This window comes from Tyto alba, unplaced genomic scaffold (assembly GCF_018691265.1).
Source record: "Tyto alba isolate M040663 unplaced genomic scaffold, T.alba_DEE_v4.0 Super-Scaffold_15, whole genome shotgun sequence".
Lineage (NCBI taxonomy): Eukaryota > Metazoa > Chordata > Aves > Strigiformes > Tytonidae > Tyto > Tyto alba.
Window position 1 is genome coordinate 6937885 of NW_024881277.1, and position 11227 is coordinate 6949111.

At 49.6% G+C, this 11227-nt stretch overlaps 1 protein-coding gene across 1 annotated transcript; it reads right to left on the bottom strand.

Annotated features, from left to right (window-relative positions):
* Window positions 1–919: 919 nt before the first annotated feature.
* On the bottom strand, window positions 920–10370 carry LOC122153152 (olfactory receptor 14C36-like). The gene is made up of 2 exons (XM_042789248.1): window positions 9442–10370; window positions 920–944 (listed from the first exon to the last, which is right to left on the bottom strand). The coding sequence occupies exons 1-2, from the start codon at window positions 10368–10370 to the stop codon at window positions 920–922; spliced, it is 954 nt and encodes a 317-aa protein (XP_042645182.1).
* Between the last annotated feature and the right edge of the window lie 857 nt (window positions 10371–11227).

Genomic DNA, 11227 nt, shown 5'->3' on the forward strand with positions numbered 1-11227 from the left:
ACCCTGAGTACTTTTAACTCCAGGTCAGGCTTCTCTGGAAAGGAGACTCAGGCAAGGAATTCATCAGGATTCAGCAAAACTCATGACACAACTATGTAAGTGTTACCCACAGTATAATCCCCATTACCTCCTTGAATTAGACACTAAAAACCTCCACACACTGGGCTAGTTTTTCAAAACCAGACTTTTAAAGTAACAATACGGGCTAAATACCTCAGTGCTGAGAGACAAGTTTCAAACAGAATCAAAATATAGATGAAGCTGTATCATCTGGATTTACTAATTCTTTAAGAAAAGAAAAAAATAGGTGAAGCTGTATCATCTGGATTTACAAATTCTATATCAGTAGAAAGGAAGTCCCACAGCCTATGGGATGTTTCATTAGCTGTCTACGGAAATTTGGTTTCTTGGGCCTCTTGGCTAAAACCTGCTGCATTCACATTGCTGGCAAGGGGACAATTTCCTGTTCCAGCATCACATTTTTCCCCATAGTGCCTGGAGATCCAGAACAGCTCTGTCACACATCAGGCAGCATCAGAATGAAGATGGAGGTAGATTGAATTTAAATATTTTTTGGCTCAAATGAAATCTCAAATCGTAATCTGACAAGAAAACACTTTTTTTAACCAGGCATAAGTTACACAACTGTGAGTTCAGATCTAGTTTGCAGAGTTTCTCACCTCTCTCAATAAGGGGGGTATGGTGCGGGGGAGAGGGGAGCACGTTTTGGTTTGCTAAAACCCTGATGAGTGTCCAACCCGTCTTTCCCTTGGCCTCTGGCATCCCATTTCTTCAGATGTAAACACGGTGAAGCTTCTGTCAAGAATCCTTCAGATGTTAGTATGATTTCCCTAAGAGTAGCAGTACCTGAAAGAAACAAAGAAAGAAACAAAAATTAATAAATCTGCCTAAATGAAAATTACTGTAATGAAACACTCTGCTTGCTTTGTAGACATGCTGGGCAATGTCACTTCAATCAGTATTTGCAATGTAAGCCATCCTCAAGTAGCCCTTCCAAAGCAGTTCGCGTGAAGGTAACTTGTAAAAGTCTCCTTTTGTATCCCCAGGAGGCATGGGCACTGCTGGTTTCCCTCTCCAGAGAGTGGCAGAGGCTGGATCCCCTTCTCAGGACAGACTCCTTGCCAGGAACACACAGGCATGGGGGTAGCTCACCTGGTTTTCACTGGCAATTCACTCAATCTCTTTTGATGTACTTGTTGTTTTTCCTTGACAAGTCTTAAAAACACTGAAGAATCAGAAAAAAAAAAAAAAAAAAAAAAAAAAAGAACTAATACAAAGTTAATCATCAAGGCAGGGAGATTGGAACCAGATGATCTGCAAAGGTCCCTTCCAATCCAAACCATTCTGTGATTCTGTGATTTTATGACAAACATGAACTTGAAGTGTTGCCTGTCCTGTAAAGGAGCTCCATATATGTGAGCCACATTAAACAGGCCATGCCTCACTCCGCATGTTCCCTGGCAGTCACAGAATCGTAGAATCATTTAGGTTGGAAAATACCCTTAAGGTCATTGAATCCGGCCATTAAACTAACACTGCCAAGCCCACCACTATACGTGGTCCCTCTGTGCTATATCTACGTGTCTTTTAAATAACTCCAGTGATGGTGACTCAACCACTTTCCTGGGCAGCCTGTTCCAATGCTTGACAACCCTTCCAGTGAAGAAATGTGTCCTCATATCCAATCTAAACCTCCCCTGGTGCAACATGAGGCCATTTCCTCCTGTCCTTTTACTTGTTACATGGGAAGAGACTGACCTAGACCTCACTAAAACTCCTAAATGTAGCTGTACAGACCGATAAGGACTCTCCTGAGCCTCTTTTTCTCCAGACTAAACACCCCAATTCTCACAGCTGCTCCTGACAAGACTTGTGCTCTAGACCCTTCACCAGCTTCATTGCGCTTCTTTGGTCACACTGCAGCACTTCAATGTCTTTCTTGTAATGAGGGGCCCAAAACTGATCCCACATGAGCCTGTAGCCCACTGGAACCACACACAGACATCTAATTCCTCCTTCTGCACGCCCCGCACATCAGTGCACTGGCACTTCAGAGAGGTGCCCGGCAGCACCGATTTCCCAGAAAGGATGTCACAGGACCATCAAATCTACAGTAAAGTTGAGGTTTGGAGGGACAGGACTGGAGCCAGTATTGACCCCTGTAGTGCCCCACTGGTGACCAGGCCTCCATCGAGACCTGATGCCACTGACCACCATTCTCTGGGCTTGGCCATTCAGCCAGGTTTCAACCACCTCACTGTCTGCTTCTCCAGCCTCTGCTTCACCAGCTCATCGATGAGGATTCTTTGGGAGACAGTGTCAAAAGCCTCCATGAAGTCCAGGTGGACAATTTCTACTCCTCTACCAAGCCAGTCAGTCACTGGAGAAGTTTATCAGGTTATCAGATAGGAAGGACATTTCCTTTTGTTGGCTGTGCCCTGGGCCTCTGTGTATATGTTGGGGTCTGGCACTTGGAGGGCCGTGATGTTGTGCCATTGTCCACCCTGTACAGATTTGGCCAGCTCAAACCCAGGGGACATATGAGGGAAATGCTACAAATGCTTTCTTTGCTTGATAGCAAGGAAACACTAGTGGGCTCTATGTAACCTCTTCAACCAGCATTGCTCTCAGCTCTGTTTAGATGCAATGGAGACATTAAATGTCTTAATAGAAATGTGTCTTGGAATCAATTTCTCCGTTCAAAATATAAATAGGAAACGTGTTTTAGAAATGGATGTATAAGTCTATATTTTTGAAGAGGGAATGAAAGAGTCATGGGCTTGTTGGTGTATTCAGGTGTTTCTGAAGTTCCTCCCATTACGTTGCCAGTGAGATCAATCAGTTCATCGTCCCCCCCATAGCCCTGGCAGGACATAACCTCATAACGTACATTTTGCAGACTCCCCCATTATCCAACCCTTTCCATACCCCAGCTGTGTCCCCTGTGGAGATTCACAGACAGCCCTTCTCTTCAGTCTGCCAGGGTCTGCACCAGGAGAGAGGCCGGGCAGGGCTGGCTGGTGCCCCCATACAGGCACTGAGACCAGCAGGAGGATGGAGATGGTTTAGCAGCAACGCTCACCCATAAACCTGGGTGAGCAGCCAGTGCTGGAAGTGGCCAGTGAGAGAGGCTGGGGGTGATGAATTCTGTATCCCGGATGAGCCCCCAGTTGTGAGAAACAAGCCCACGTATATTTAAAATTATGTTTTACTGGGGACAGAGTCAGTGGAGCAAAGAATACAGCGCTGGGAGCAATGGTGCAACCTGCCCCAGCAGGGGCTTCTTTTTATAGTTCCAGTCCTCCTTCTTGCACCCGCGCAGTTCCTTTTCCTTGGTTTCTCCGAGGCTGTCTCTCTCTCTCTGTACTTTTCCACTGCTTCAGTACTTCTTATCACAATACAGGCAGCTGCTGAGCAGGGGAGGCATCCACAGTGTTATATGTAACTATTCGGTTTAAACGTGAAATCAAACAAAGAACAATGCAACACAACCAAGCCAAGCAACAAGTCCACTCGCTTTCCTTCCCCCCCCTCTTCTTTGGCATTTCCAGTTGGTCTCGGTGGTCCTCTGGGGGGGGGGGGGGGGGGGTTGGTGGAGGGGGTGAAGTCCAGATTCCTCTTCAACAGTTCTTCGCTTAACCCTTTTCTGCTGGCTTCCATTTCTCTTTACATGACACCTAACCACAGACACACACACCCATCCTCCTGCTTGCCCAACTCCCCACAATGCCCAACCCTATGCCTGACCTATGATCAAAAAAGGCTTGCTCAACTGGTATAATTTTAGCAACACTAATTTAATAACAGCTTTAGCCTAACTCAATAAAAGTAATTCTTTCATTACTGTTAGCGAAAGCAAAATTCTACCGTTACTTCTCACATAGCGAATCCTTCAAGGTGGGGTGGTTCCCCGTTGGTTTGTGACATCACTGGAGTGGGGGTGTCCCTGCCTGGGCAGTGACATCACGGGAAACTCTCTGAGATGGGGGTTCCCTGTGGGGCTGTGACATCACTGAGGACCACGTGGGGTATGGTGCTGTCCCCACCAGGGTGCTGGCATCACACAACACCCACGTAGGGTGGGGGTGCTCTGCTGGGTTGTGATGTCATCAGGCAGCCACGTGGGGTGGGGTTTTCTCTGACTGTTGTGTTGTCACAGAAAACTCAGTGGGTTTGCTCACCAGAGTTCTGATATCATAGTGCACCTTCGGGGTTCCCCACCATTTTTGTGATGTCACAGAGGACCCTCTGGTGTTTCCAGCCACAATTGTGACATCGTAGAGGACGCTTGGGGTTCCCCACCAGGACTGTGACATCATAAAGGACCTTTGCTGTTCTGCATCAGGATTGTGATGTCATAGCAAGCTCTTGGGGCTCCCTACCAGTGTTGTGACATCATAGTGGACCCCTGTGTGGTGGGAGTGGGCTTATGACATCACAGGGGAGCTCATGGGGTTGAGGTGGGGATCCACAATGGAACTGCAGTATCAGAGTCTCACTTAGTTCTGATGGGGATTCCCCAACCCTGGGTTGTGATGTCACTGGTGGGTTATGACATCCGTGAGGGGGTGGTTCCCCTGCCCTATGATGTCACTCATGACCCCGCCTCCCAGTCATGGTGGCATGAGGACAATCACAGACTCCGGCATCCCTATAAGAGTCACAAATCAAAATCGTTTATTGCTGATACAAGTACGCTTATATGTCTGCCTAGCAACTGATCAGACATCAACAGAAGGCTGGATTGGTTACATGCATTCCTCACACACTGTTCACATGCCTAAGACTAACGTTTGATTGGTCACTACCCTCTGTCCATAATACACCAGACAATTCATTGGCTACAATTTAGTTACTAAAGCCTATTGGTTAATTAAATCTTACAAGCACAAACACAATGTTCTATACACTTTTAGCTCAAGGTAGAAAACTTTCGACTGTTTAAGATACGACCAGAGGTTTCCCATCAACCATAGCCTGGCATGTTTTCTTCAGACAAAGCTCAGCATCCTTATCTTGTTTTTCTACATTCCTGTTTGCTACTCCCAAGGCTTCTGGCTGATGAAGGTCAAGATGTTCTCATCATTCACCAGCCGTAGAGCTCTCTCAGTTCTCCTCCCTCTTTTCACATCCCTTTTGCGATGTAGCCAAAGTCTTGCTCCTGTCCAATGTGGCCATTGTCCTCCAAAAATGATCCCACAGTGGCAGAGGAGAGGAAGCTCTTTGACATGGATGAGCATGCTGGGGGGACCCGAGATCCCTGAATCCTCACTTTTGGAGGGGACACAGGATACTCTGACACTGCCCCCCCCAAATAATTTGAGGGGGGTTTTGTGTTGTTTGAACCACAAGCCCCCATTTGCGGGGCGCTACAGTGTTTACTGCAAACAACACCCAATTATTTTTGGGCTGATACCTGAGACCCTCCAAACCCCCATTTTGAAAGGGTTGTGTGATCAGTTGGCGCTCCTCTTACTTCAGTTTTGGTTGCCCCCCAACTCTGTCTTCCATTTTGGTAGTTTGTTGGGATCTCTGACCCCCCCACAATCTTCCATTTTGGTTTGCCTGCCCCTCCCCCCCCCCCCAATTATATAGGTGGTGGTTTGGGTTTTCTCCCCACCAATAACTTCCATTTTTGGGAGTGGTGACAGTCTGAATCCCCAAAACTCCTGATTTTTGGGGGGCTAAATCATGCCCCGCCCCCCTGAAATTATTTGCGAGTAGTTCCAGTGTTCCCACACCAGCCTATATTGAGGGCCATTCAGTGCACCCCCTCCAGCTTGCCAACATCCTTCCTGTACTGGGGATCTGCAATCCGGACACAGTAACCAGGACAAGCCCCTCTTGTGATCTCCTGGCCATCCTGCTGGCCACAAAGGCCTGGGTGCAGCTGGCCTCCCTTGCTGCCAGGGCACGCGGCTGCCTCCTCTCCAACCCACCCAGACCTTTCCCACGGGGCTTCTCCCAGCCAGGCAGCTCCCAGCCTGTGCCATTGCCAGGGGGATGTCCTGCAGGGTCACACACGGGCACTTGGCCTTGCTGGGTTGCCTGAGGTTCCTGCCAATGCGTGCTCTCCTGCTCATTGAGCCCTTTCCCTCAGCTCACTGGCCTGGACAACTTTTTAAGAAAGACTCAGGCAAAGAGGGCTTTGAGTGCCCCAGCCCCACCTGCCTCTGCTGTTATTAAATCAGCCTTCCCATTCAGCAGTAGCCCTGCATGTTCCCTCTTCAGCCTTGGTCTCTAATGAGCGATTGAAGCTCTTCCTTTTGCTTTTGACTGCCCCTGCAACCACCAGCTCCTGGCAAGCTTTTCCTTCCTAAGGAGAGTAAAGTCAAGACATAGAAATTTGTCCTTTGTAAGCTGTCCTTGCTGTCACCTCCTGGCAGCTGCTTCATGGTCCCTGTCAGAGCCAGCCCTGTCCCTGTGCTGTCCCAGCCTCCCTGCCCCACAAATACATTATCGTCAAGGGAAGACCTGTGGTGCAAGGAAGGGTGTCTGCCAAGCAAAACCATGGTCACTGGAGAAAGGGAAGCAAGGGCAGGCAGTTGCTCTGCTAGGCTATGTTACTGCAAGATCTCTATAGCAAGACGAAGTATCTCCCTCCAGGAGTTGGTTTTACACCTTCTGTCTGTTCAGGGTTGCTCATTTGGAAGAGCACCTGGGATAACATTCCAAGGTTTGGACAAGCTTCAGCTGACTCTCAGCAATGCACCCTTTGATGAAGGGCAGGTGACGGAGCTCCTTGGAACCTGCTACAGAAGCAAAGGCAGCAATGATGGAGAGATGTCAGTAAAGGAGGGGAGATGCTGAGTGGAGAGAGAGGTGGGTTAGTTGTGTTGACCCCTCCAGCCTGGTGTGGAACAGAGGTGCAAGACACTGTAGGACAGCTTGTGGTGGAGACAGCCATGTGCTCTAAGAAGCAACATCTCTGTGCATAATTTTTATTAATTCTTCAATTCTTGCAAATAGAGGAATTTCCAGAATGTAGCCTAAACAAAGAAGATATTAATATTAAATTTTTTGGTTTGTTGTTTTTTTTTTTTTTTTTTTTTTTTGTTTCTTTGTTTGTTTGTTTGTTTGTTTTTTATCTTGTTTTTGCAATTTTCTTCAGTTTTCATCTTCTAGATCAAGGAATATCTACATTCTCCAATTTATATTGACCCTGCATGTGCCCTGATGGAGTCTGAAAAAGCATGTAGGAAAAACAAGCTCAGTGAGGTCACACACTATATGGCCAATCTTGATGACTATGTCCCCAACACTGACATGTGTCCTATCAGCCACCGGGGTTTTTTCAGCTCTAGTCTTTCTGTCACAGGAAGTTGTTTCTTTATTGCCAACATATAATAATAAAGGTTCATAGTTCAACAGAAAAAAACCTAAATAAGTCTTCTGAACCTCCACTTTCCACAGTGGATGACTGTGGGGGGTGTACGTGACAAGGGGTTGGTGGCCGGAGGGGCTGCAAGGGTGGCCTCTGTGGGAGGAGGCCAGGGATTGCCCTGTGCCAGACAGAGCTGTTTCCAGCTCCACAATAGACTCAGCGCAGGACACTGAGAAGCCCATCAGCAAATCTGGTCATGTCCCTGTGAAAACTTCTTCAGGAACTGGCAGCAAACACCAGACTGGTAAAGGTGGAGAGAACAAAGATATTGAGAAACAACGGAGGGAACACCAATGTAGGAGAAAGAGGAGGAGGTGCTCCATGGTGGAGCAGATCTCCCTGTAGCCCATGGAGGACCAGTGCCAGAGCAGAGCAAAACTGGGGAAAAGAAGGAATAATAGATAAAAACTGTTATGTGCTGGTTGTGACACCCCATCCCAAACACCCTTGCACTGCTCGGGATGGGGAGAGGAGCCTAGAGTGAAGGAGTGAGTTAAGCTCCCCCAAGTCAAGTCTTGCCCGCAATGGGAACTGGGAAGTGATGTCCCTGTCATTGTCTCCCCCCAGGAGCCTTCTCATTCCCATTCTTCCTATTTTCTTCCCCATCCCACTGGGGTGGGAGAGGGAGTGAGCGAGCAGCTGGGTGGGAGTTGGGTTATTAGCCACGGTTAGCCCACCACAGCAGTAAGATGCCTCGGCTGGTGGATGAGGGGAGAGCAGGGAACGTGTTTCAGCTCAATATTAATAAGGCTTTTCTCACTGAATCCCATCACAGGCCTCACAGGCATGAGTGAGGTGGACTGGAAACAGGATGAAAGGCCGGGTCCAGAAGGCCATGACCCATAGCACAAAGTCCCCTCGCGAGCTGATCACCAGCGATGTACCCCAGGGGTCCATACTGAGTCCAGCTCTGTTAAACGTCTTCACTAATGAACTGGAAAAATAGGACAGAGCGCAACCTCACAGCAAGTGCAGACAGCCCTTCTCTGGGGTCTGGCGGGGTCTGCGCCAGAAGAGAGGCCAGACAGGGCTGGCCGGTCCCCCCATACAGGCACTGAGACCAGCAGGAGGATGGAGATGGTTTAGCAGCAACGCTCACCCATAAACCTGGATGAGCAGCCAGTGCTGGAAATGGCCAGCGAGATAGGCTGGGGGGTGCTGCAGAGCTCTGGGCACTCACCCCACAGCCCCAGCCCCTCGGAAGGTCACAGCAGCTCCTGGGGCACAGAGGGCTCTCAGCCTCCCCATCAGCCCCAGGGCTGGGGCCAGCCATGCCATGAGCAGACGCAGGCCAGCGTCTCCCTCTCTCTGCTGCTCTTCTCTCCAAGAGATCCTGATTGCCCAGTGCTGGCAGCCCCTCTGTGCCCGTCCCTCTCCCCAGCACAAGACTCCTGCACTGGGGGCTCCCCAGGCAGCTCCTGCTGTGCCAGCCGAGAGAAAAGCTGCCCAAACTGGTGCCTCCAGAAATAGGTCTGCTCTTGTCGCGGGATGTCACCTCAGGCACGGCCCTGAGCTGGCGGTGCTGCTCTGCAGGGCAGTGGTGGCTGAAAGCCACGGGGAGATGGTCCCAGGGAGATCCCCATGGATCAGCCATCATTTCCATTGCACTGGGCACCCCCACGTGAAGGGGCAGCACAGGCCTATTCCCTAACACATCCCCCCATGCCCTCCTGCCCTGAACCCCTGGAGAACCCCAGCACAGCAGCACGCTCAGAGGGGCAATTCCTTCAGCCTGTTCCTGACCTCAGCTTTGGAAGAAGAGACCAACCTCCAGACATCGGTACTAAGAAAATCCCCTTTTATTATGGTTATGTGGCACGGGAGGCCAGCTGTCCTGTCCTACCAGACACACGCACAAAGGGCTCTGGGTCAGAGAAGGTGGTTCATGTTTCTGAGGAAGAAGAGTGACTGCAGATATTTCTAGAAAAAAAAGATTTAGACAAATAAAATGATCAATGTACGGTAGGATTCAGAGATGAATTTGAAACAGTTCTGAAGAAAAAAAAAAAAAAAAACAAAACAAAACATTTTATTGCTGGTGAGAGGAAACTGACTGAACCAGCTTCTTCAGTGCATCCTTGATCCCCTGGTTCCTCATGCTGTAGATGAGGGGGTTCACTGCTGGAGTCACCACCGAATACAGAAATGACACCACCAGGTCCAGGGATGGGGAGGAGATTGAGGGGGGTTTCAGGTAGGCAAACATGCCAGTGCTGACAAACAAGGAGACCACAGCAAGGTGAGGGAGGCATGTGGAAAAGGCTTTGTGCCGTCCCTGCTCAGAGGGGATCCTTAACATGGCCCTAAAGATCTGCACATAGGACAGCACGATGAAAACAAAACACCCAAATCCTAAACAGACACTAACCACAAGGAGCCAAACTTCCCTGAGGTAGGAATCTGAGCAGGAGAGCTTGAGGATCTGAGGGATCTCACAGAAGAACTGGTCCACAGCATTGCCTTGGCAGAGTGGTAGGGAAAATGTGTTGGCAGTGTGCAGGAGAGAATAGAGCAATCCAGTGCCCCAGGCAGCTGCTGCCATGTGGACACAAGCTCTGCTGCCCAGGAGGGTCCCGTAGTGCAGGGGTTGGCAGATGGCAACGTAGCGGTCATAGGCCATGATGGTGAGAAGAGAAAACTCTGATGGTAACAAAAATAGAAACAGAAATACTTGTGCAGCACATCCCAAGTAAGAGATGTCCCTGGTGTCTTTTAGTAAATTTACCATGGCTTTAGGGAGAGTGGTGGAGATGGAGCCCAGGTCGAGGAGGGAGAGGTTGAGGAGGAAGAAGTACATGGGGGTGTGGAGGTGGTGGTCGCAGGCGATGGCGGTGATGATGAGGCCGTTGCCCAGGAGGGCAGCCAGGTAGATGCCCAGGAAGAAACAGAAGTATAAGAGCTGCAGCTCCCGCATGTCTGCAAATGCCAGGAGGAGGAAGTGGGTGATGGATCTGTTATTTAACATTTGCTTTGTCTGGACATATGAGCCTGTTCAAGGAGGAAAGATGACAACACATTAGGGTATATTTCTCTTATAAATATCAACACCCTCTGTCCTTATCCCATCCCAGCCACTACATGGCAGCCCCTTTTTTGAGATCTTCCTTCAGCTCTGTAGCTGGAGCTGTAGGTAGGTGCTGGACAAGCATTTCATGAGGGGAAGGGTTTTTGCATGCTGTCTGCCAAGGAGTCAGATCTTTGTGTGACTCTGTCAGAAAAACCTGCCCTAACCCAGAAGGGCTTGTCAGCATTTGCTCTATCTGTGGTGAGGAATGGGGAAAGCAGAAGACAGGCTGAGAGGGTTTTTCTGCTGCACTCAGGGAGAGCAGAGTGAGTCAAGTGAGGCAAGAGGATTTTCTGTGCCTTAGTGCAGAGTGAGGGCAGCTGGTCTGTCTTTCTGTCTTGTTCCCGTCTGCCCTGAATTACACCTTTCTGAGTTCAAGGGTGATTACACTCCCATGTTACCCTGAAAATCAACCAGACACTGCTGATAGCAGAGGGATCCTCTGCAGAGCACCAGATGACTCACCCTTTCCCCAAGTCTCAGCACCCCACTTTAGCCAATGACACCCACGGCTCACAGAGTCCCCTGGAAGCAGCAGACAGCTGGGATGGACACCCCAAGGAGAGAGCCAAGGGTCCAAACCACGGCAACTTCTTAAGGGAGAGCCAGCTCCTGGCCCAGCCTCACAGACTGCATTGCCCAGAGCTTCACGGCTTAGAGGAAAGCTGGGACACCTCATTGCTGGGGGCACATCTGCAGAGGAGGGCTCCCAAGCTCTGTGCCTGACTCTGCAGCTGGAACCCCCCTTCCCAGAGAGC